The sequence below is a fragment of the Marmota flaviventris genome, chromosome 5 (genome assembly GCF_047511675.1).
Source record: "Marmota flaviventris isolate mMarFla1 chromosome 5, mMarFla1.hap1, whole genome shotgun sequence".
NCBI classification, from domain to species: domain Eukaryota; kingdom Metazoa; phylum Chordata; class Mammalia; order Rodentia; family Sciuridae; genus Marmota; species Marmota flaviventris.
The window spans coordinates 122,611,507-122,637,881 of NC_092502.1; the positions used below are offsets into that span (position 1 = coordinate 122,611,507).

The following is a 26,375-nucleotide window of genomic DNA, read 5'->3' on the forward strand; positions in this document are numbered from 1 at the left end:
ATGTCCCCAATGAATCAACCTCCTTCCACCACTTCTCAGAAGTGCCACAGGCTGGCAATCAAACCCTTAAACATGAGCCTTTTGGGGATATTTCAAATTCAAACCATAACACCTTTTGGGGAAGCAGGAGGCTTCAAGGGCAACCTAAGCTGACCATATCTGATCCCCCGTGCTCACTTGTAGAGGGGAAGTGAATGGAGCAGAGTGAGGAAAACAAAGACTGGCCTGGGAGTAAAAAAAAGTGGAGAAAAGATAGAGAAAAGGGGGCGGGGCAAAGAGAAGAGAGAGAAGCCCAAAAGTATGGGTAAAATTCAATTCTGTTTGATTTTCCCTTTAGTTTATGAGGATTGTTTTACCCATTTATTTATTCACTGCTCAGTGCATATTTACTAGGACTTACTCTTTGCTAAGCTTCATTTCAGCAGAAAGTTCCTAGTCACAGTTTGGCATGGACTATACAACTCTCCAGTTCTGGAGATTTCATCTTGCTGGGCAGCCAGACCTTTTCTATACACTAACACTGCAAGAAAGAAGTTTGTTTTCCATGCTAAGTATTCGTACCACCATTTCTGTCTTCCACATTCTCTCCAGGAGAGTCAGCCCCAGGCTTTAGGGTTCAGTAGCCTCTGGAATCCAGGCCACGCAAAAAGCCTGAATCCAAAGGAGTTAACCATGAGGATGGTGCAAACTCTATACCAGGGATCTTGAGTACCTTTCTGCCTCTCGTTAGCCCCAAACCTCTAAGTCTCAAACATTCAGGAGGCACAGATTTGCATATTCCCATTCCAGTCTAACATGTCTGACTCCTGCTGAACTTGGCCAGAGTGGTCTTTTTACAACCCCAAACCACCCAATCTTTTAAGAAGAACATAGGACTAAAATACTAGCCTCTGCTTTATACCATCACCATCACAAGACAAGCAATGCAAACATCCCATCATTCAAGACAAGAAAGATGAGAGTTCCCTCCAAAGGAAGTTACCATGGAATTTATTCACCAGACATATATATGGTAACAAATAACTAACTAGTCCCAAACTTTCCACTTAAGACTTTCTTCAGAGGTTACCTAGAATAAAAAGATACAAAATCAAGATTTTTGCAATCTTATTTTTGTTTTTGATCCATCTTTCTTTAACAAAATGATAATGCATTAATTTAACTTTCTCCTTGATAAGGCTTCTTCTGAGTCAGGCTTTCCCAACTCTCTTCCTCCTTGAAACCTAAAAGAAAACAGCTAGAACTCAGATAGTTCTGGAACAGCAGTTTTCAGAGTACATAAGGTAACATTATGGATTACCTATGGACAAAACCAAAGGGAATAAATCCAGCAAAAACAAATCCACAATCCTGGGCTGGCTGCCCCATGCAGAATTCTGGAACTCTACCCCTGTTAAATAACATTCCCAACAATGTAAACTCATTCTCCATTCTTCCCAAGGGCTCATCTGGGCAACATTCCCATTTCTTCTTCTTGGCATTTCCTGGTCTCTGTGACCCTCCCTGGCCTCCCAGGTCTGAGCATACCTTTGGCTGACACCCAGCCCAGACTGCTAAGAAGGGAATTCTGTCACCAGGAGACCGTCATCAGGGACTTGGCTTACAAACCAGTGCTGTCCAGGGCTCCTTCAAATTCTCATGAGAGTGTACCATGGTAACCTTCCTAGGAGAAACTTTTAAAGTACCTCCTATTTAACTTTAAAGAAGCCTTCAGTTGGCAAGGTATGCATCCCTGCCACTAATGTTGCAAGCTGAAACATCAGTTTCACTTTAGTTCCACCAGTATGAACAGGCAGAATTAAAAAAAAAAAAAAAGTGACCACTCCTTTTATCAGAGACAGAATGAGGTAAAGCACAAAGATACTACAGAGTCCATCCTGGCTCAGTTAATTCACAGCTGTCACCTTGGGCAAGTTACTTAATCCCTATGGGCCTTCCTTCTCTAACCTTTGCAATATGGGGATAATAATAGTATGTTCCTCATGGGATTGTTGTCAGGATTAAATGAGTTCATGGGCTGGTTTAGAAAGGTGCCAAGCACAGAGCATTCACTCAGTAAATGCAGCTATCACTGTTATTTCTGGGAGAATCCTAAGGAAAAGAAAAATACAAATGATAATGTTATAAGTGAGATCCAGGTGTAGAGGTAAAAGAACTAAATGGAGGGGCTGGGGTTGTAGCTCAGTGGTAGAGTGCTTGCCTAACACGTGTGAGGCCCTGGGTTCAATCCTCAGCACTACATAAAGATAAATAAATAAATAAAAGATAAAGGTATTGTGTCCATCTGCAACTACAAAAAAAAATTTTTTAAAGAACTTTCTGGAAAATTCAGAACAAAAGCCATTTTGGAGGAAAAGTATAAATGAGGGTTATGGGTTTTCTTCACTTACCCAGAGAGGTGATCTACAGTTTTGCAGCTCCCAAGACACCTGCTGCTTGGGACTGGCTGGCTACGATCCCAGAAAGAACAAATTCAGGGGTCATTAGCCCCTATTTCAGCTGCACACTTTCAAGTGACTCTTCCCAAGGTGAGAAGGGGAGGAGGAGAGAGGTGAGGAGTGTTTCTGTTTTTCTCCATATGTTCTTAATGCTCCCTCTCCCACAAAGAGGGGAAACTCTTTGTGGGAGAGGGAGCATTACTCCCTTACTGGGTGTTTTGCCCTTTGAGTCACCTTGGCAGCCTGAATTCTTTGACTCTTCCAGGAAATTTTAAACAAAATGAATTTACTGAGCTGGCATTCCTTTAGATTTTCCTTCTTCAGTGGCTGGCTAGTGCTTTCCAAGAAAAAAATGCCTCTTATTGCCTAAAATGTATTTCAGACCTTTGACCTATATTTAGTAACATCAAGTGAAATAATCTTGGAAAAGTTGATAAAGCAAGTGTGAAAACCCAGCTGTGTTCAGTGCATCAGACTTCTGGTGACAGGCACGCCGTGGAACATAAATAGTTGGTCAAGTTTACTTAAAAGTCCTTGTAGGAAAAGGAAAAATGGAGGGAAAAAGAAGACAAGAGGGAAGACAAGAGGAAGAGAAGTTTGTAGGCAGGGATCATTTTATGGGTACATGTCCAGTGCACTGATAGAGGGCCCAGTGCTCAGAAGAGAACCCTGTGCTCGGGGTACAGTGCTCTGGGCTCACCGTCTAGAAATCCTCAATTTATTTTGTAAAAATCCAGTAAGACAAAATCTGATAGGACCTGGGTCAGAGGCTCAGTGCCCTGCTTCCTTGGTTCCCACCCAACAGCTGCTGCTGCCCTCTGCTTGTGACCTTGGCCTGGTCATAAACCCTGGGAGGCCCAGGCTTGATCATGTGCACAGGCATAAGGCAGTCCCAAGCACCCTCAAGGGTCTGCATTTATGATAAGAATTCCTAGCACAAGGGATACCACAATAAATAGTATATAAAAGTCACTATAACAAGTCAAGAGACACCATGGTTGAAAGGAACTATTTTTTTTCCCCTGCATCATGGGGCCACGGTTGGTACTCACCACTTTTTTTTAACATTAAAAATTATAGCCAGGCACAGTGGCATATGTCTGAGGCTACTTGGGAGGCTGAGTCGGGAAGATTCCTTGAGATTAGGAATTCCAGACCAGCCTAGACCACAGAGTGAGACCCCATCTCAAAATTAATCAATTAATTAAATTGAATCGACTCTTCCAGTTCCTAGTAGTCAACCTCAAGAGTAAAAGAGGAAAATAAAATGACAGACCTGTCAAACAAGTTGTTATCTAAGTGGCCCAAACATCAAGCCAGGTCTGATGTCACTCATTTACACCCATGTTGAGGTCTATCCTTAGTTCACTGATTATAGAAGACAATTTCACTCTTATGGGAGACAATAATAATAATAATAATCCTTGCAGAAATTTGGGACAAGTGCAAAATTGTTGGAGATATTAAATAAAATTTGTAGGAAGCCACTGTCTTGAACTAGGTTCCCACACTGAGCCCCAACAAAACATTAAAAAATAAAAATGGCATCAGCTTTGCTTAAGTTCCATGGCACCAAAGCAAAATTATTATCTGACTTTCAGCAAAAGTAGGAGAAATAAAGCTGTATTTCCTAAACAGACCAACCATCACAAAAATGAAGTCCCTTCTTCTTTAATTCTTATGTCCTTTTAATCTTTAGAAAAAGAAATCTGAAATCATCTAGTATTAATGTTATATTTCTACTGTTCTGTCTCAATTTGCTTTTTGTTCTTTGTTTCTGTTTTTGTTTGTTTGTTTGTTTTGAACCCTTTTCTCTCAATAAAACCAAACTCCTTTGCTTAGCCTATTGGGGCACATATATTATAGAATGAAGTATTTCCTGGTTTTAGAATAAAAAATAAAAGCAATTAAAATCTTTAAATTGTAGTAAATTTGTCCCTTGAGATATAATTTGTATAGAACATATTTTGCTTCCATGTTTTCTTTTCTCTCCATGGATTGTTTTGTGTTGTTGTTGTTGTTTTGTTTTTTCACTCTGTATTTTTATCTTAACAGCGATACACAGCACTGGGTTGTTCATACGGGCATTCTCTGACTCTGCTTTTCAGAGTGGAAACAGAATCCTGTGTTCCATCATTCTGAGCCATCATCAGGGTCCATCCATAATCAACTATGATGATGAGAGTGGGAAGACGTGTGTACACATCGCGGCAGCTGCAGGCTTCAGTGACATTATTAACGAACTGGCAAGAGTCCCCGAGTGTAACCTGCAGGCTCTAGATGTGGATGACAGGTATCCATGGCAGAAAGTGCTGGGAACTATCAGACATCTTCCCTGAATGCAAATCATAAAATAAAAATGTTCAAGGAGTTATCCTATATGATTACATCCTTCTTGCCTGTAATACACATGTGTCTATGACAATAAAATTTGCTCTATTTTAGTAAGAGAAGGAAAAATCGTTGTTGTGGAGAGAAATACTGTGACTAGGTATTGTCAGATTTTCCACTTTTTGCTAATGTTTTCAGTGTTCTCAGAAGGCTTTTGGTAGATCAGTTTCCTGTTCTGTGTCCTTTTCTCAGCTGTAGGTTTTATTTTCTTTATTCCTGGATTATGTCATAACATCAACAAGTTCTTGTTACCCAGAGATGAGCATAAGTGAGGCTTTGTATTCAGAATTACTGGGCTTCTAGAACTGGAGGGACCTTCTTAGGTTTTGTTCAATCATTGAAATGTATTGGTTGGAAAGGAAGCTGAGTCCAGGAAGGTGAAAAGTCTCATTCTCAGAGCAAGTTACCAACTCAATGAAGATTTGTACCCCTGTCTTCTAGATTTACAGCTTTTCATCTACACTGTCTTAACTTTCATTTTCCTTTGGCATTGAGTTGATGGAAATGTAAAATATATATATATATCCACAAACAAGACTATTGGAAATAAGTAGAAGTTTTGCATACTATAGTTTTTTACTCTTTTCTACTGAAGTGCAAAATTACTCATCCACTTATCATGATGTTAGATGTCCCAAAAAAGCACTTCCCTTCACACCAGGAATTCTTACAACAGGGAAACAATTTGGGGGTTCCACATAGGTCTCAGAAGCTAAAAGTGGCTGACACGATGGTTTTGATCGAAATGAAGGCATAAATCCTTGAAAATAGACTTTTTTTTCTCCTAAGAGTAGGCAATGATCCTGAGCAGGTAAAAAAGTAGAGGCATGTTAGTTGCATGAGGAGAAAAGGTAAATTATCCATAAAGAAAAGAAAGGAATAAATTTTGGAAAGGAGGGCTGAAGGGACGTTTTCCCAGTTTAAAACACTTTTAGAACCATCTCTGAACAGACTATTTTCCCTTTTGTAGTACTATGCAATTAGCAAAGAAAATCCAATTCCCTGGGCCTCAGGGAAGAAAGTAAACCAAGGGGAGGAAAAACAGTACAAAAAGTCCAAGGAACCTTAAGGTAAGCTCAAAGGAAGGACAGTCCCAAGGAAAGCCCAGTTTTTCTGCTCCAAAGCTCAATTCCTTGTGCACAAATCAAGTCATTTGATGCCTCCATTTTGTTTTGTGTTTTTTGCCACTGAATGTGTGAAGGTGCCTCACACTAAGACTAGAAGTTTCTGTGAGTAGTTGAAGTTTTCAAAATTTTCACAGGCTTCAGTGTTTTAACTATTTATAGTCATTATGAATTCCTTTCCCTTTTCTTTGCTTCCCTAATGAGAATTTTATCAAAAGAAATTTTTTTTTCTTGAAAAGGGAGGAAAATAAAGCAGAAACTAAGAAAAAAAATTAAAAAGATAGAGGAAAAATACAGAGAATTAGTCCTCCTTAATATTTAAGTACTTCCTAAATCTACAGTATTTAAGATATTGTGGTACTCACCTAAGATTCATGGCACAGAAGCATAATCCATAACAAGGGCATGTATTTTAAATGTCCCAAATTCATCATTTTCTGAGGTCACAAGTTCCTTTCATAAGGAGCTCACTTGTCTTTAAGAAGGACATTCTTCTACCAAGTTCTCCTTCCTGCATATGTCAGAGCATTCTCTGGGGAATGTTCACATGTTTTATAACCCATCCCTTGGCTATTGATACTCCAACCAATGCTACATCCTTACACTCATCATCTCTTGCCTTCCAGAGACCACTATATCAGTCCAATGCTTTTCTCTGATGAATTTCTTCTAGATCATAGGCCCTGACCTTCAGTTCCCACTATGATAAGTGGAACAGTGTGCTATGTTTGCAGGACTACCCTGAAGCTTAGGGATAAGAAAGGAACTATAGCTTAGATGATTTGAAATCAGGTGATACAGGTTTGCCACAAAGACCCTTGGTATATTTATCAGAAGTTTTCTGTATGTACCCCTCATTTATCATCAAAACAAGGTTAGTTTGCCACCCTATTCTTCTGGACTTCTTCCTTGGTAATGATCAGAGGAATTAAAACAATCCTGTCTTAGCAATTGTTGTAAGGAATATTTCACAAAACTTCCAAGTGAATTTTCACATGTTGGTAAGCCTGAGTAGATCAATGTCCAACTCTTCAACTACTGAATTTATTGACAATATATTCTTTAGATAGGAGGTGCCTCATCTTGTTTTAAAATAAATATTGTCTGGAGACCTCTCACACATAGAATGGGACAAATCATATCTTCCACATTCAAATACACAAAGTTATTGATCACTGAATATGTGGCCCTACTAAGTATTATAGAATTGCTACTATAGCATAACAAGAAGGGGGTGTTTAGTTGAGAGCATGATCTATTTTGGGGAACTATGGGACTATCTTGTATACATGGATGCTCTCCAAGCATTCTAATCCAGGCCCCTTCACAGATACCCAACTGTAAGTACTTTTCTGCCCAGCCAGCAGTCTAATATTATTAATAGACTAACAATATTATCAGTCTAATTTTACCATCCATGCCAGAGAGGTCACTTGGGTCTCTCAGAAGTGCCCTTCAGCCTAGGGCTGGGATCTTAGCCCAAGGCCTCCCATCTCCTCCTTTCCTTACCCAGGATTGGCCCATTTCCAGAGTGAATGACAGGAGGGATAACCATTCTCTTCATGGGAGACCCCATTCATAAAGATGTCGTTTTGCCCTTTGCTTCTCCTCATCCCACCCCATCCCCCCAGAAAAAAAAAAAAAAAAACCAGAGCACACTGGTATAACACCAGTATGTCAGCCAAAATATGGTTTACTCAATCCTGAACAAACCAAGTATAGAACTGAATGTCCAGATCCTCCTCACCGTATTTTTCAGAATGGCCTGGTGACTAAGGTTATTCATCCTCTGCCATCTTCAGGATCTTCTCTGATCTCCTGGTGACAACTTCCAAGCAATTGCAGGTCCATAGTTTCCAAAGATAGTAACATATAGACACAGAGCATCATAAAACTACACTTAAGAAACATGTCTTCAGAGTAAATGTAATCTGCAGAGAAGCAACTCTCTTCCAACAGGTTGACTTTCTATATGCTTCAGAATTAAGACATAGCCTCTCAAACTTCTCTTTCAGATAAAAGTATTTGCTGAACATTAGAAACACTTAAAAACCCACTGGGATAGGTACAAAATCAAGTAGTCCAAATTCTCATTTCTACCTATAGAGATTTTTTAAAAATTAGTCTAATATTACCCAGAATTATTGTGTCATTAGTATAATACAAAAAGCATTATCATAAATGTTTCCCTTTATTGACTATTTTTAATGAGCTCCTAAATATGCCAGGCAATGTGCTAGGTGCTAGAAGCAACACGATGTGAAATGCTCCCATTTCCTTCCCTTATGGAGTTTATTGTATATATAAGAGGAAAGGATGAGCAGAATGTTGTGGCTCATGCTGAGATCCCAGTGACTCTGGAGATGAAGGCAGGAAAATCTCAGGAATTTGGTGAGGCCCCAAGCAACTTAGCGAAATCCTGTCTCAAAATAAAAAATCAATAGGGCTGATGATGGGATGTAGCTCAGTGATAGAGTGCCCCTGGTTCAATCCCAGTACCCTCCTCCCTCACCAACAGAAAGGGAAAGGATTGCATATTTACTATGTCAAGTATTAATGTTATGACCCAGATTTTAGAAAATTATACTGATTGTTATCATCTGTAAATTAACCTAACTTCTAGTTTTGAATCATCTCAGTAGAGTGGTGGTAAACCCAATTCACCTCCCTCTTTTTCAGACCCCACTTTTCCTTATTGTGCCATGGTTCTGGAATTTTGGGGGAGTACCAAGATGCATAGGACAGAGGTGGATGGTACACCTCATCTTTTGCCCTTGTTCTTTCAGGTCTGATGACATTCAGCTGTTACCATGCTGTGCTTGACAGTACAGTGACCTTGGGCTGCCAAGGATCCTACTGCCGAGACACACCAGAGTCATGCTGGGCCATCCCTCCCAGGGCCTCCACCAAGAAAACAACACTCTGGCCCCAGTTGCCCTGGAATCCCAAAGTCCTTCATGCTCTTATCACCGTCTTGTCACACAGCTGAGGAGGGTTCTCTTTCCAGCCATCTCTCTTTATATGTTCAGCTAAATATTTTGTCTTCGCTCCAGATCTGCTCTTAGTTTTGAACTTGACTTTTGGAAACTGACATTACTTCTCTTTTCTACCCCATCACATCCCTCCCCTGAGTTTAAGTACAAAGTTAATCATCCCCTTAAACAAGGGAAAGAGATAGGATAGAAAACTATGAGTAACACATAGTTCAGTATCTCAAAATATGATACCACCTCATTAATAAGTGGTGTTCAGAAAAGTGGGCCACATATTGGAAAAACAGTTTGACCCCATACCTCATTGCACATGCCAAAACATGCATCTAGAAGCACACACTTTTTATTTTTAGTCCAAATATATCTAGAAAAAAATACTGGTTTTCTTCTTATATCCATCCAGAAAAATTTACTCTTTTTTTAATGTATGAATCTATAAATTTTAACATGAATAGATTCATGTAACTACCACAAACAAATTTCAAAACAACGCCATCAACTCCAACATAAACTCATGTTGATCACTATAAAAGTTTTCCTTTTGTAGTTAGTTCCTCTCCCATCCTAAGCCTTGGCAACCACTGATGAGTTCTCTGTCCCTATAGTTTTGTCTTTCCCAGAATGTCACATGTATGGAAATACAGGTTATATATCCCTTAGCCAAAATGCTGAGGATCAGAAGTGTTTCAGATTTCTGATTACTTTTTTAAAATTTTTAAATTTTACCTATATATAGTAAGATATCTTGGGATGGGATCCAAATCTAAACTCACAAAGTTGTTTATATTTCTGTATTTATTTGGCACCAAGAATTGAACCCATGGGGACTTAACCACTAAGTAACATCCCCAGCCTTTTTTTTTTTTTTTTTAAGACAAGGTCTCACTAAGTTGCTTAGGGAGTTGCTTAGGGCCTCTCTAAGTTGCTGAGGCTAGCTTTGAACTTGTGATCCTCCTGTCTCAGCCTCCCAAGCCCCTGAGATTATAGGCATGCACCACTCTGTGAATGCCTGTAATTTGTTTATTTTTATACACCCAGGCTGAAAGTAATTTAGTGCACCTGCATTATGACCATAACCTTTCAGATGGAATCAGGTGTGGAACTGTCCTTTTGGGGCATGATAACAGTGCTCAGAAAATTTCAGAGTTTGAAGCATTTCAGATTTAAGATTTTTGAATTAGGGAAGCTCAACATATGATACACCATTTAACTTTTTGAGATCAATTTAGGTCACCCAGCAGAACGCATTAAAATTCATCTGTATTGTTGCACATATCAGTAGTATGTTCTTTATAACTGAGCCACATTTTTTTTTTACCCATGGATCTCCTGAAGGACATTGGGTTGTTTCCAGCTTTTGACAATTAGGATAAAGCTGCTATAAACATTAAGAATGGGTTTTTGATTAATGTAAATTTTCATTTCTCTAAATCAGCATGTAGAAGTGGGATTTCTGATTCAAAGGATCAGTATATGCTTAACTTTAGAAGGGACTGCCAGACTGTTTTCCAGAGTGGCTGTTAACCATTTTACATTTCCACCAGAAATGAAACAAATTTCCAGTTGCTCCACATCTTCACAAGCACCTGCAATTGTCAGGCTTTGTTTTGTTATCATTTGGTTTTCCTTATTTTAGCCATTTTAATAGGTGTGTAACAGAATCTCATTGTGGTTTTAATTTGCATCTTTCTAATGATAAATGATATTAAACACCTCTTCATGTGCTTATTTACTATCCAGACATCTTCTTTGATTTGTCTTTTCCAAACAGGTTTGTTTTCTTATTGTTCAGTTCTGAAAGATTTAATATTTTTTGTAATTTTTGTAATTTTTGCCCTAATTACAAAGCCCTTTGTTGTATGTATGATTTGCAAATACTTTTTCCTAGTTTCTGGCTTTTCTTTTTATTTTCTTAAGAAAATGTTGGTTTTGCTATCTAATAACTGTTTAAATACTGGTGAATATCTTCCTTCTAGCTAATAAAGGGCTTTCTAAGCATAATATCATGCAAGATACAAAAAAAATTAAAAAGTAACAAAATGTGATTGTTTTAAGGAATATTTTTTGGAAAAATCACCAAAAATCAAAGCTTAAGTAACAAATTTAAGAAAATATATGCATAAGAATAATCTGTAAAAGATCAGTGTCTTTAATATATAAAGAGCCCATACAAATTAGTAAGAAAAACATGAATTCACCAATAGAAAACTGGACGAAGGGCATTAAGAGTCACCTGAATGAAAAAATTCAAATAGCACATAAGCATATTTCAAAAGTTCAAACTTACTATTAAATGAGTGCAAAAGAAAACAACAGGAAAGCATCATTTTGCCCCCCAATCTGGCAAAAAAAAAAAAGTTAAACATGGTGATAAGAAGAGGAAAAAGGGTCCTGCTGTGAGAGTGGATACTGCAGCCAGTCTTCCTGGAAAACAGTTGGGCACCATGTAAGAGCCTGAAGACGGTGCCTAACCTTTGACCCGCTACTTCCTCCTCCAGGAAATTCTCAGAAAGGCCAGCGAAGAGGGAAAGCCAATGTTTGGAGCCTGAGGAGAGGCCCCTGCGGGTACACCCATCGTCCTCAGGACCCGGTTCACGCATACTATTTCCATACTATAAATAGTATGGAAATAAAACAGTATTTTGCTCCTTCAATATGAGTTGGGGTAGGAGCTGCTGCAGCCCCAGCAGCCTGTTCCATTCTTGAATTTAGACACTTGTGCTTTTCTCCCGTGTGGTTCCTCCAGGACGCCCCTGCACTGGGCTGCAGCGGCAGGCAAGGCAGAATGTGTCCAGTCGCTGCTGGAGTTGGGCATGGACAGCAACCTGCGGGACATCAATGAGAGCACACCGCTGGCCTACGCCCTGCACTGTGGTCACACGGCCTGTGTCAAGCTCCTCTCCCAGGAGAGCAGGTGCGCATCCGTAGGCACGCATCTGCTTCCTCCTCTCAAAGGTTTATGAAGTTGATGAGTTTTCTAATGGAAAACTTAATATTATTATAATAATATAATAGTTAATAATAATTTCACCATCAAATTTACTGTTATCTAATAATAGAGTGAAACGGTCTCCATTATGTGGAACAAAACAGGAATAATAAGTCTGAACCCATCAGCCTAATGCTAATGGACCTTGACTCTTCTTTCTTTTTCCTCTTCCCTTTATGCTTTCTCCTTTTAATCCTCCTTTTACCTAAACTAGCAGTTCTCAAACTTTCTGTTCTCAAGAACTTTATATATCCTCAAAAATTGTTGAGGACCCCAAAGAGGTTTGATTTATGTGAGCTACACCTATCAGTATTTATGGCATTAAAAATTAAAACAGGCCAGGAGTGGTGGGTGGTCTGTGCCTGGAATCCCAGCAGCTGGGGAGGTTGAGGCAAGAGGATCCAAAGTTCAAAACCAGCTTCAGCAACTTAGCCAGGCCCTAAGCAATTTAGCACCATTCTGTCTCGAAATAAAAGATAAACAAAAGTCTGGGACTGTGGCTCACTGGTTAAGTGCCCTTGGGTTTAATTCAAAAAATTAAAACCAATTTTTAACAAAATATTATTTAGTAATTCATTTAGAGTAATAAACAACCCATGGCATTTACATGTTAACACAAATGCAAATTTTAGTTAAAAATAAAAATATTTATTTTTTCTAATTTCCAAATATTCTATTTTTTTTAAATAAGAGGAGCAACATTTTTTCACATTTTTAGCCAATTTCTTTGATATCTTAATAAAAACCTAGTAGAATACAGCTGGGTTACCACATCTACTTCTGCATTCAATCTGATATGATATGATGTTTTGGTTGAAGTATTTTTTTTTTCTTTTTTTGGTACTGGGAACTGAACCCAGGGGCATTTACCCACTGAGCCACATCCCCACCCCTGTTTTATATTTTATTTAGAGGCAGGATATCACTGAGTTGCTTAGGGCCTCACTAAGTTGCTGAGGCTGGCTTTGAACACACAATCCTCCTGCCTCAGCCTCTGGTTGAAATATTTAAAGACAATCTGGCCTCACATAGATAAGTCAATGGAAGGGGAGGAGTATTTCAATAGACTTTTAGATCATTGTGAATATTTTTCTTTGATATTATAGCAAAACTTGACAAGTAGTTGTATCCTAATGGTTAGCTACAATAGGGACTCTATCAGCATATTAATGAATTTTTTATACTTTATTACATTAGAATCCATTACTATATCTGACGCTTACACTTTAATGGTTCTTATATCCCAGCATGATTTATAGCCTCTTAAATTGTTTATTTGGAAAATATTGGTTCACTTAGTTATGAAGAACTTTTAAATGACATATTTAATTAGACATATCAAAAAGTCATATTTGTTAGTACCACCAATGATCTCTTCATAAAAGCCTTTATATATTGAAATGCCATCAAGCTTACAGAATGAATACAAGTTTCCAGAAATCCTAATTTTTACTTAAAAGCTAGACTTTTGTCATTGGCAACAATAATAGCCAGTTCTTTACCTTGAATGACAAGTTCCCTTTGTGCATTTTTAATGTATCCTTATTGTATACTTAAGGTATATAATATGATGTTTAATATGCATATTTAAAGTACAGTTAACTACTGGTCAAGTCACTGAACATATCCTTCATTTTACAGTTACCTTTTGTGTGTGTGTATGTGTGTGTGTGTGTGTTAAGAACACCTAAATTCTATTCTCTTAGCACATTTCTACTATATAATACAACAATATTGCTATAGTTTGAATCTTGAATGTACCCTGAAGGTCCTATGTTTTGAAGACTTGGTCCCCAGACCATGGTGCTGTTGGGAGGTGGTGGAACTTTAAGGAGGTAGGTCTTAGTGGAAGGAAGTTAGGTCACTAAGAACATGATCTTGAAGGAGATATTGGGACCCCAGCCTCTTCCTCTCTCTTTGCATCCTAGCCACCATGAAGTGATCAGTTTCCTCTATCATGTACTGTTCCCATCACAGACTCAAAGCAACAAAGTAAAGTGACTGTGTACTGAAACATCTAAAATAATGGCCAAAATAAACCTTTCCTCCTTTTAACATGTTTATGTCAGGTATTTCATCACAGTCACAGAAAGCTACATAAATATTATTAGCTATAGTCCTCATGGTAAACTTTAGATCTCTAGATTTATTAATTATACATACTCTAAACTTTGTACCCATTGGCCTGTATCTCCGCATCCCTACCCTGGACTCCACCCTCACCTCTGATTTCCACATTTCTATTCTCTGTTTCTATGTATTTCACTTTATTTTTGTTGGAGAAAATATCAGAAAATACCCAACACCACATCACTGTTGTTTGACTGCTGGTCATAAAAATAGTGTTCCATGAAAAAAGTGACCAGTTCTGTTGGCAACCCAAAAATGCCCCATGTGCTTTACCTCAATATAACCATCAAGCCTCAGTATACAGCAGAAGAGCTCTTGGGTTTTCTCATTTGGTCAAATAATGTATACTCAAGGGTAAATATTTAATCAGCTAAATAACTTTTTCTTACCTCAATAGGACAATACTAAATTAAGTGGCTTTCTACTTTTAACTGCATTGATGTCACTGTTGTCCTAATTTGTGCTAAGGTGCCCATAGCTTTCCCACAACCTCCATTGCACTATAGGTATACAGGCAGTTAAAAAGGTAAATGACATGACATGTTGGTATTATTACTAATGTAATGTAACCTGCATGGAAACTCCCAGAGATTCTTGGGGACTCCTCCCCTGGGTTTCAGTGGACCATACTTTGAGACTTGCTGGCCTAAAGCACAGCCTGTAACAAGAGAAGGAGGTGGTGGTAGGAGATACTAAAATAGCATTAATTAGTAAAGGAACCTATTCTGTGTGGGAGCATATAGAGAATGTCAGAAATCCCAGGACTTCTTCTGTTTGTATCAGGAATTCAGAACCTATGCTCAATATTTCAAAATGCATATTGGAAGGTGAAAGAATGGAAATAAAAATACACCATGGGAACAATGATTGAATCACGTACTATGTGACCTGTAAGAAAAGCATTGATATATGCACCCAAAATAAGTGATGATGTTTTTCAAATTACAGATTACAATATGTCACTCCAAAGAGTCATGCTGCAATCTGACTCTTAGGGGCCATGTGTGTGTGGGCCAGGTTTCGTCATTCATTCATACTGCAGAAAGCAATAACTCTTGCGGCCTCAAAAGAGAATAACAATTTTCCAAGGAACAAAAACAGAATAGTGCCTCAGCCAACCTCTTGCCATAAGTAGAGCCATCAACAATTGCTGACCTTTTTCCTTTAGAATTTGCCTGCCCACGGGTATTGTTCACTTTTCTTCTACTATCACACCCAACCCCTGACATGCACATTTCCTCTTTAGCTAGAGCTCAGACTAAGATTGCTCTCCTGTCTCCTTTAGTACACTTTTTAAAGTGTTTAAGTATTTCCAACAGCAAATTTAGCAAAAAGTGAAAGAAACAAAAAGAAAGAAAGAAAGGGAAAAGAAAACACAAATAGCATAAAACGGGCAAAGTTCCTGGGGTGCATAAGGTTGGTGTTCTGTCCAGATTCCCTGGGATCCTCTTCACAGAAAGACAAAAAGCACATTCTCCCCACCTCTGCAACTTTCACCTTCTGCGAAGTGAGGCCTGAATTAAGCCCCTGGCCTTTATCTCTTCACTTATAGCTTGTCTGTCCTTTTTTTTTTTTTTTTTACACTGGGGATTAAACCCAGGGGTGCTCTGCCACTGAGCCACATCCCCAGCCTTCTTTGTTTTTCATTCTGAGACAGGGTCTTACCTAGTGCTTAGAGCCTTGCTGAATTGCTGAGGCTGGCCTTGAACTTGCAATCCTCCTACAGCCATGTGCCACCACACTGGGCAAAGCTGTTCTGCTACTGAACAGTTAAGACTTGAAGCTCTTTTCAGCTAAATTTATCTCCTAGTGAAAACAGATTACCTAGGATAAATTTCATAAGGGTATTCCATGAAGGAGCAAGCAGGGGACTGAAGTGACAAGGAACCCCTTCTGCAAGGAGGTTTAAAGGCTGAGGGTTCTTGCATAGCACCTTTTACTTGAGAGGTCTTTGGGGGTATCCATGGATGATTACAAACAATCTGACCAAGCAGATGGAATAGTGGAGGTCAGTATTTTGATCAACAATATTTCCACTTCCTGTCCTCACATACCATCCTTATCCTTTGATATTTCCGTAGAGCAGAGCCTGCTCGACCCCTTCCCTCCCAGAGCAGTCACCCCCAGAAGAAGGAGGGACGATTCAGCATGCTCAACCAAATCTTCTGCAAAAACAAGAAAGAAGATCTGAAAGCCCATCAGAAGGATCACAGCAGGGACCGACACAGGGGGGAGGACACCTCGGAAGTCGATGACATCATCACCACCTTTGACAGCATCATGGATACTAACTGCCAAGAACAGCCTGGTGACCAGGTAGCAATGGTTGACTTTAAGAAGAGGACCTCAGAGAATTCAAAGTATCTCTTGCCAGAAAAGAAACCTCTGGTCCGTAAAGGGCTTCCACCAATCAGAACACAGAGTCTGCCACCTATCACACTGGGCAATAACTTCCTGACCGCCTCCCATGGAACCACTTCCCACGTTGGCCTGAGCTCTGGCACTCAGCACACTACCCAACGATCACAGAAAAGCCGAAGCGAACAGGATTTACTAAATAACAAGACTGGCTGCCAGCTGTTGTTAGATAACCCCTGGAGAGGTGACTCTAATCAGGTGTTCTCCTACAAAGCGTGGACTGTGTCTTCCTCGGATAAGCTGCTAGACAGGCTGCTCGCTGGCCGGCCTGGTCACCAGGAGCAATCTGGGCCTACACACCTTCCTCATCTACACAACCCTTCACCAGGTAATGTCCTTGATTTCATCCTCTTCATTCCTGACAGTCTCTACACAGGAAGTATCTGTGCAGTTCTAGGTTAGGAATTAGAAACGCGGTAGCCGAGAAGGCAGGTCAAGAGTAAAACGCTGGAGATTTATAGGTTATGAAAATATTCTGCTTTTCCACCCTGACAGCAATCAAGTAAAAAATGTGTTTTGTGCATTTTTATCTTCCCAACAAATACGTGTGAGGTCTGCCAGATTGGAGCAGAAGTAGTACCCTTTCCATTAAAAAGGATTCTTAGCTGGGCACAGTGGCGCACACATCTAATCCCAGCAGCTTTGGAGACTGAGGCAGGAGGATGGAGAGTTCAAAGTCAGCCTCAGAAAAAGCAAGGAGCTAAGCAACTCAGTGAGACTCTGTCTCTAAATAAAATACAGACTAGGGCTAGGCTCAGGGGTTGAATGCCTGTGAGTTCAATCCCCAGTACTCCCCTACCCCCACCCGCCAAAGGAAAAAAAAGGATTCTTAACCCCAATATGTGGCAGAATCACCCATGAGAGGATGATTCACATGATTTTCTGTTTTAAAATTAGGTACTGAATCCCCACCCCAGACCTACTAAACCAAAATCTTGGCGAGGGGGGAGGGGAAAGGCAATGCCTTGTTAGTATGCATGAAGAAATGTAATACATTTGCACATTTATGGTTAAGTCTCAGAGTACCAAAGGATTACACAAAAGTTCTCCTCTCTGCCTCTTCCCTCAGCTACCCAGTGCCCCTCATCCAAAGCTACCAATATCATTAATGTTTTATCTTTCCAGAAATATTTTGCACACATACATATCTGCATTTACATACAAAATGTGTTCATACCCTTTTAAAAATATGACATATCACACTTAAAATTTTTTATTTTTATACACAAATAAATGAGTATGTTTCCCTCCCTCCTCATAAATAAATACATCACACTAAGTAATTTATTTTTTATTCCATAGGTGATTCTGATGCACCCTAGAGTCTAGGAACTTTGGGTCAAAATCTGTTCAGCTACATAATGCCTTGTTGAGTTTTAAATGAATTAATGGTCAATATTTAAAACTTAGGACATTTTACATAAAAACTTAAAAGTTCTAGTTTCTCTTAAGAAATATAAAAAATCTGACAGCACTGAATACAAATTCCCATGTGGTAATAATTGGTTGGATCTGAGTAACCACTGTACCCTCGGATTCCACTGACCCCAGTTCAATTCGGTCTGCACCACTTACTCCTTATCATTATGTTACTGTTGTTATAGTAGGGTTAAGAAAGAAAATGATATGTTTCTTGGACCCATATTTCTATCAAACGTAGAAAAACAAAACACAAAGAGAGCAATGTATTTTAAAAAGTAGTGGAGGTCCACATTTCTTTTAGGATGAGGAACATTCTTCCCTGTTTAATATACAGCATGTTTAACTCTCTTCTCTCATTGACATGTGGCTAGTGCATGAAGACTTTTAAGTAGAATATGCTTCCCCTCATATACATTGCTACATATTTAAAAGCAGGATAAATATGGATTAGCACATAAAGGTTATTTCCTATATCTGGGAAAAACTCCACTCAAGGTTTTGCTTCCTCTGCAAAACACTAAAGGATTTGGCTGGTGACATGGGTAATATTTTTGCATTTTTTTTTTTTTCTGCAGAAGGATGAGGAAGAGAACACATGGTTTTGCCACCTTTTAACACTTTAGTGGCCTCTAGGGCATAACCCAGCCTGCTTTCTTGAGTTAGTCATATCCTGAGCAAGCTAATAACTTCTCTTTTTAAAAATCTTTTGAGATTTTTAAGGTCTTGTTCTCCTTCTGTTCCAAGGACAGCCTTAAACTGTCTTTTCTATCAATTTAGGATTGGGTTTAGCTACCTATAGCAGCAACCCAGTCATAGTGGGTTAAATACATAGAAGTTTATTGCATTTGTTACCAAATCAGGCACATTTTTCCCAATGCACAGTATGCCAATCACTGAAACAAGTGCAAAAGAGAATTTATCCACAAGGCAGCCAAGCATAGAGGAAGTAAGAAACTGAAATCTCAAATCCGCCACCCTGAGAATAGGGTTTGGGGATATTTATGGGGTAAAGAAGCAGGCTGATTTGAGATGGGGAAAAGTGATTGGAGGTAAAGTCACACAATCTGCCTGTGCACAATCAAACTTCATGGCTCTTCATGGAACACATGTATAGAAAATTGTGGCATTAGCATGATCTAAAGGTGGAGTTTTTGGCCTTGTGACATCAAAAGGTCACCCATCAAATACCTGCATAGGCCTAAATGAAGTCAGTGATTTCAACAAAAGCAGCCTTCAAGTCCCTAAAAAGCAACCTGGGCAACCATTATCATAAACCACACAAGAGAGGTGTCAGCATAGCTAATGGGAGACTACTAATATATTGCTCAATTACATGAACTCCATGGACTTCAAAATTAGTGATTAAAAAACATCAGCTAAGAGCAAGGGAAAGCCCAAGGGCTTAGAGAGAGGTAAGAATGCAGTTTTTGTTGTTTTTGATCTTGAACTCTTGAACTGTTGCCTCAGCCTCTGGCATACACAACAACTATGGTAAACTGTGCTTAGTGTGAGACTAGGGAAGCTGTGTTTGTGGACTTGTAATTACCAAAGTTAAGATTCTGTCCTCCTATGGAGTCTTGGAGACTGAGGTCTTATTCTTTTGGTGGTTACATTCTTGCGACTGGCCCTAGGATCCTTGAAGGATGCTTCTAAACTACAAAAGATACTTACTTACAATTGCAAGATGGCCAGGCAAAAGGTTGAGGTCTATGGAACAAAGGCTGGGGTTACTTTACTGTGAAATAAGTATGAAGTAAGCATTTTGCAGGTTTTTGGTGACTACATGTTCCACAGCCTAACATATGGCTTCTACCCTCCAGATCACTTCACAGCCAATAGCTGATGATGCAGGAAGAAGTAAGGGTAGGGGAACACATGTCCCCCAACTAAACCAGCTCCCATTATGAAGTGTCATAAGGCTCACACTGCTATTTGCATTTCATTGGCCAACCTTCCCTCACATTGCAAAGAAGACTGAGAATTGTAGTATTTTAGCTGGGCACCTCACTGTCTCCCCCAAAATGGATTTCTGTGTGGTATTTTTTGGTTTTGTTTTGCAGAGCTGGGGTTGAAGTCAGATTCTCACACATGCTAGGCAAGACCTCTACTGCTGAGCTATATCCCCGGTCCTTATTTTTGCAAGGTCTTTCTAAGTTTCCCAGATTGATCTCAAACTTGCAATTTTCCTGCCTCAACCTACTGAATTACAGGAGTAATTTCAGCTAGAATTACAGGTGTGCACCACCATGTCTGGCTGAATTTGTTTTTAAGGGAGAAGGAGTAGAGATTGGATAGAAAACTAATAGAGAGATTATGCCTCATGTGTCATCCAAAAGTTTCTGTGCTATTTGAAATAAATGGACATTTGATAAATTTGGTTGAGGATTTGCTTGGTCTCCAACAAAGTAACTAGAAAAGTCCCAGAGCAGCAGACTGGCACAAAGGAGAAGTGAAAGTTTCCAAGGCTTTCTTAAGAAATTATTTGTGCTTATTTATCCTACAGAATTAATGTCAGCATATTATAGAGATACATTCATACCCATGGTTAGCGCAGCACAATTTACAATAACAGAATTATGGAACCAGCCTAGGTGCCCATCAACAGACAAAAGAATAAAGAAAGTGTAGTATGTATACACAATGGAGTTTTATTCAGCCATAAAGAAGAATGAAGTTATGTCATTTGCAGGAAAATTGATGAAACTTAAGAACATTATATTAGGCAAAAAAAAAGCCAAACTCAGGAATCAAGGGTCATTTATTTTCTCTCATATGTGGAAGAGGGGGAAAAGAGGGGGGGAAAGTGGCAGGGGCAGGTCTCAGGAAAATCAAAGGGAGATCAGTAGAGTAGAGGAAAGGGGCCAGGAAGGAGGGGAAAGAAAAGGGAAGTACTGGGGAATGATAATGGCCAAATTATGTTGTTATGTCATGTGCATATACAAATATGTAATAACAAACTACACTGTTATGTGTAATTACAATTCACCAATAAAAATAGAGAGATAAAAAAAAAAGAGGGCTGGGGATGTGGCTCAAGCGGTAGCGCACTCGCCTGGCATGCATGCGGCCCGGGTTCGATCCTCAGCACCACATACAAAGATGTTGTGCCCGCCGAAAACTAAAAAATAAATATTAAAATTCTCTCTTTCTCTTTCTCCCTCTCTCACTCTCTCTTTAAAAAAAAAAAAAAGAAATTAGCTGTGTTTATATCAAAGTGTTTATTTTTGCAGCCAGGATTTAAAAATCTATTTATTTATTTATTTATTTATGCTAATTATGACTAGGAACCATTCAAGAAAACTGAGTCATGTTAAGAGAAATCTCCCAAGAGTCTTCAGCCTATACATGAGCTTTAAAGGATATGGATTTGCTAACATGATTGCAAAACTGGCTTTTTATTTTTGTGGAGGGAGGGACTGGGGACCAAATCCTGGGCCTCATGATGCTAGAAAAGTAATCTACCACTGAGCTTTAAATTGACTTTAAATTGATTTTTGTCTTAGGCACTAATCATACATAACAGTTTTTAAATGCAAGGGGTCTTAGTTATCTAATCACTCATTAAATGATTATTAAGTGTTTACCTGATGCAGTAACACATGCTCTCACATACTTGGGAGACTGAGGCAGGAGGATCCCATGAGCCCAGCAATTTGAAGCCAGCCTGTTCAACATACCATCCCTCCTGTCTAAATAAATAAATAAATAAAATTAAATAAAAAGAAAGGGAAAGAGGAGAAAGGAAAACTTTGTACCAACTTTGTGTCTTCCTCCTTTTCTGCTGTTGAGAGAACTATGCCTCTAGCTCCCCTTGCCAGGTAGTTTCTAGATAGTTTTGGCCAATAGAAGACACTGGCAGAAAATAAAGAACAGAAAAAGAAAACCAGTTGTCTCGGGCAGCATTCGTTTCCTATGGAATCTCCAATAGGCTCACCTCCTCCAGCTCTCTCTACACAGCCTGTCACTCTGGGGTTCTGGCTTCTACTAGCTTCTGGGCCTTGGTAATACCATCTCCTCCCATTATCCCTCCAGCCTGGAGATGGGATTTCTGCCATGGCTCCTCTCTAGATACGTTCTGTCACCCTGTCCTGTGTTTGGCTTCCCAGATTTTCCAATATAACCAATATTCCTTATGAAACTCTCTCTGTATAAATGGATTAAAGAAGTCTCTTTTTCTTGATGAAGCTTGACTCACAAAACAAGAAATTTTGCCTCATGAGGCCTTTTCCAGTTACAATTAACATGCCCTAGAAAGTTGAACAAAAAGTTCAATGATTTGCTCCAAACTCTTAGTTAATTAGTGATATATTCAGAGCTTGATCCAAGAGCTACTAAATAGAAAGGTATCACCACAGTGACCATGTGTTCTTCTCTTTAAATCTCAAAGTTCGTTTTGTTGATTTGCATACCAATTACCTACCATGTAATTTTCTTGTCAATTACATTGTCTTCCCCAAAATGAAGGTTCCCTGCCTTATGGATTTTGTTTTTGTGAACATTTTCAGACCCATTTGATATGTGATTTTTAGAATTGCTGAGGCTTCGGCATTACAATCAAAGGGTTCACTTAAGTGGTTGTCAGTCTAAACAGGTTGAAATTTAGCTGATTTCTATATTGAGATTCTGTATTTTCTGTGAAAATACTGTGGTAAAGCAATTGGATACTGTAAATCATATCATTTTTCCACTGTCTTGAGCTTGGATAGTCCTTTTATCTTTGGATCTTTTCCTTTCCTGTTCCAGGTTCACTAGAAATAGCATGGGCTAGCAGTGCTACTATTTGAATTCTGGGCAGCTGCTATCCTGTGCTGATATCAGCAACCCTGAACATTTAGCTGTAATGAGGATTACTTAACATGCATTGAGCCCTGTCCATGGGCTAGATGCAGAGAGATTCAGGATGAAGCACTTATCTTAATGAGTCAGAATTTGGAGCACCTCAGCTTAATTCATTGTGAGCAGTTTTCGGAGAAAATGGAACAGAAAGCTCTGTGGTGTTTTCTACCAGCCTGGTTATTTATAAGCCATCACAAGAAAACTAAGAAAGTGCTCACTTCCTTTCTCTCTCTAGGGAGAACTTCCTTCTCCAGAATTTTCTAGATTATCCCAGGAGCAATGCACTCTTCTTGTTGGGCAGGTCGATCTTGTAGCCCCTTTGTTTAAAATCAGCAGCAGCTTTGCATCTTTCCAGAACAAAATCCAAATTCCTAAACTGAGCACACAAAGCCCTTATCATGGCCTGGCTTCCCATTCTCAACTCACCCCTCCCATCTCAGATCCCCTACCCCATCCCCTTTTGCAGTTCCTTGAATATCTCTCAGTTCCTTGAAAACCTGCTACCTTTCCATTGTATGACATCTACATCTGTGTTATCTTAGCTCCTCACTGCTGTGCGTGTGACCGGTTCCTCCAATCTTTTAAGAGCCAGCTTAAAACTCACCTGTATTTGAAGCTCACCCTGATCCCTGGAGGGAGGGGTGACTCTTCCTTACTACTCATAATAAAAATAGCTCCACCTTGTTGGGTATTTCCCCTTCCACTGCACTGCAAAAGAAGGACTTTTATTCCCATTTTATGGATGAAGAGATTGAGATTTGCAGAAACTAGCTGATTGAGACCTGAGGATGTAGCAGAGCAGACATACAAGCAAGGGCTATGGGATTCAAGAACATGTGGATCTCAGTGCACCTTCTATTCTACTGTGATGCCCTCACATACTCACGGCACTATTCGTGGGGCTTCGGAACTACAAGTTTACCTGTTTCAAGAGAGCTCTGGGCTGTGCAGGGCTCCACCCTTTCTCTCACAACCAAGCCAAATACCAACGTGACATGAAGTTGAACTCTCCTCCCAGCTCCCAAATTGCTGCCAAGACCCCTCTTTCCACTTCTCCCATCCTAAGAATATTGCTTGACTTCTAGGGAAGCAGAACATTATGGGTTTTAGCGTCAGACAGACCTGGCCTGGAGTCTAGGCTCTGTCACTTCCCAGCATGTGAACTTGAGCACATTTTAGAACTCCTCCGAACCACAGGGTCTTCCTCATTTACAAAATGGGGAAGAGAATAGTACCTATCTCACAAGGAAAGCTGGTTGACAGGATTAAATAAGATGATGCCTATAGCAATTAACCTACTTCCTGATAATAGTAAATGTTCACTTAATAAACATCATCTGTAATTAGCAACATCTCATTTCTTAGCCTTGCAAATATCTGCTCATGCATTCATGGACAATTAAGGTATGAGCCGATTTGGGTTTTAATATAATTCTACTCAAGAAGGTTTTCTTTATAAATTATGGCTCCTACAGTAGTTTGACTCCCAAAAATTAAAGGAATAAAGTATAATGGAAAAATATCCACCAGTGTAACTGGAAATTTTCCTCAGTCTCCAACAAATGACACTGCTTAGGTGACTGCCCCTACACAATCTACCACTGGATTCGCATAAGTAGATGAAGACAGATCTTAGCTAATATTTTCTTTTTATTGCCTTTCTTATAATAAGGACTACTTAAACTCCAAGAGCATTGCTATGATGATTCAGGTTCCTTCTTACTAGACTACTAGGCAAAAGGTCAACTTGTCCTTTTTTGCCAATGTTGATGGAATGCTTTACCTTGTACATGGTTTTACACCTGTCCTCCAATCTTCTTGACAACTGGAAAAAGCTATAATTATTTTCACCATTTCAGATTTGAGGAAATCGGAGTTTAGAGAGGTTAGTCACTTACCCAAGATGATACAGCTGAAACCGGGCAAGCAGGGAATGCAGCTTAAGCCTGTCTGACCTCAGAGCCAAAGCTCCTATTCATTATAGGATTTGAACAACTTTTAAAATGGACTTCAACAACTTTTGTATGTTCCCTTCTATTTTCAGACATCTGGGATACCCATCTCTCAGTACTGAGTGTTGAATTTTTAACAACTGACTCTCCAGGAGAAAAATCAGTGCTTTCTTATTTTCGTGGTAGAAATAACTCCCACTTGATGGCCAAGTTTAAAACACCAGGATAGTATCAACCAGCTCACAAAATTCCTGAAAGTGTAACCATCAGCTCTCAGGAATAGGTTCAAATGGCACACACAGCTCCAGGACACCACTGCCAACCATCAGAATTGGAGAATAGTGATTTCCTAAGCACTTTACCCAACTGTCTTCTAGGTCAGTGATTCACAATCCTGGTGGAACATTTGCGTCACCAGAGAGCTAATGACAATCCGACGCCCTACCTCCAGAGATTCTGATTTCATTGACCTGAGGTATAGCCAGGGAAGCAGTAATTTTATTAAAACTCAAATCATTCAGAGGTACAACCAGGGTTGAGAAGCACTGCTCTGGGGAGAAAATATCCTTCTTATCATTCATTCATAAAAGATGCAATGAAAATATGGTATTCTATATCAAATCTATATTTCCTTCACCTTTTCTAACTTAAGTTTTATAGAGAAAGTGGCCAGCTATACTAGTTTATAAGATTTTATTTAACCTAGTTTATTCAAGAAATGATTTCCAATATCTTTTCATCTAAACAGTGAGTGGCATGTAGTAGAAATGCAATCGAGTGTGGTCATTATTATTTTCATTGTTATTATACCTTGAATCTAGTGATGTCTTAACAAACTCTTATGATTCTCTCCTCCACTGATTTTATAACTTGCTCTTGGTTGAGACTCAAATAATTAATGCAATTATGTTTGTCCCCAGGACAAAATTTTCAACATCTCTCCCCAAACAGACCCAAAATCAGGGATCTTCATTTCTCTCGAAACAACCTAGCTCCCCTACCAGATCAAAAATGTAAGTACCATGGCTCTTCCTATTCTTCCTTTGCAAGTGTTAACATGTCTAGATGCAACCAATGCTACTTTATTTTCATTTTGAGAAAGAACATCAGCTACTAACACTTGTGAATTAGAGGAAAACAAAGACAAAGTTCCATAAAGACGAGTAATTCTTATTTTGGATAAAAACTTAAAAAAAGAGTATTCCCTCCCTTCAGAAATGTTTGTGTTTGAACTCTAAAATCAAACCAGAAGTTTATTTTGCTTAACATCTTTAAGAAGATACTTTCAAAATTCTTCTTGATTTTTATTTCCTTACTGGATAAGACAAAGAGAAATGTGCTTCGATTTTAAACTCATAGTGCACACACTCCTAACAAAAGGAATGCTGTTCATCAAGATCATTTGATGTATTTATTTGGCATTCTTGATACATTTGATAGTGTTTTACACAAAAAAACCCACTAATATAAAATATTAATATATACTATGGGCCAGTGATCTTCAAATTTGAGTGTCTAAATACTACCTGGTATACCTACCATAAGGTAGATTACTAGGCATAACACCTATGATTCTGAATTTATGTAGCCTTATACTGGACTTTAAGGCCAGTTATATTATTATTCCCATCATATAAATGGTAAAACCAAGTTCAGAAGAGTTATATGACTTCCCCAGCAGC

General features: G+C 39.1%; 1 protein-coding gene and 1 long non-coding RNA gene across 2 annotated transcripts in view; one reads left to right on the top strand and one right to left on the bottom strand.

The window, feature by feature from the left end:
• Positions 1–26,375, top strand: part of Ankrd55 (ankyrin repeat domain 55) — a 70,450-nt gene that overhangs the window by 42,043 nt on the left and 2,032 nt on the right. The window contains exons 6-9 of the mRNA XM_027938179.2: positions 4,547–4,731; positions 11,693–11,860; positions 16,147–16,811; positions 25,614–25,706. Of these exons, the coding sequence (XP_027793980.2) occupies positions 4,547–4,731; positions 11,693–11,860; positions 16,147–16,811; positions 25,614–25,706 (1,111 nt within the window). The remainder of the gene's footprint in view (positions 1–4,546; positions 4,732–11,692; positions 11,861–16,146; positions 16,812–25,613; positions 25,707–26,375) is intronic.
• LOC139705795 (uncharacterized) overlaps positions 1–26,375 on the bottom strand; it is a 76,324-nt gene that overhangs the window by 41,046 nt on the left and 8,903 nt on the right. The gene's annotated exons all lie outside the window — the stretch shown is intronic.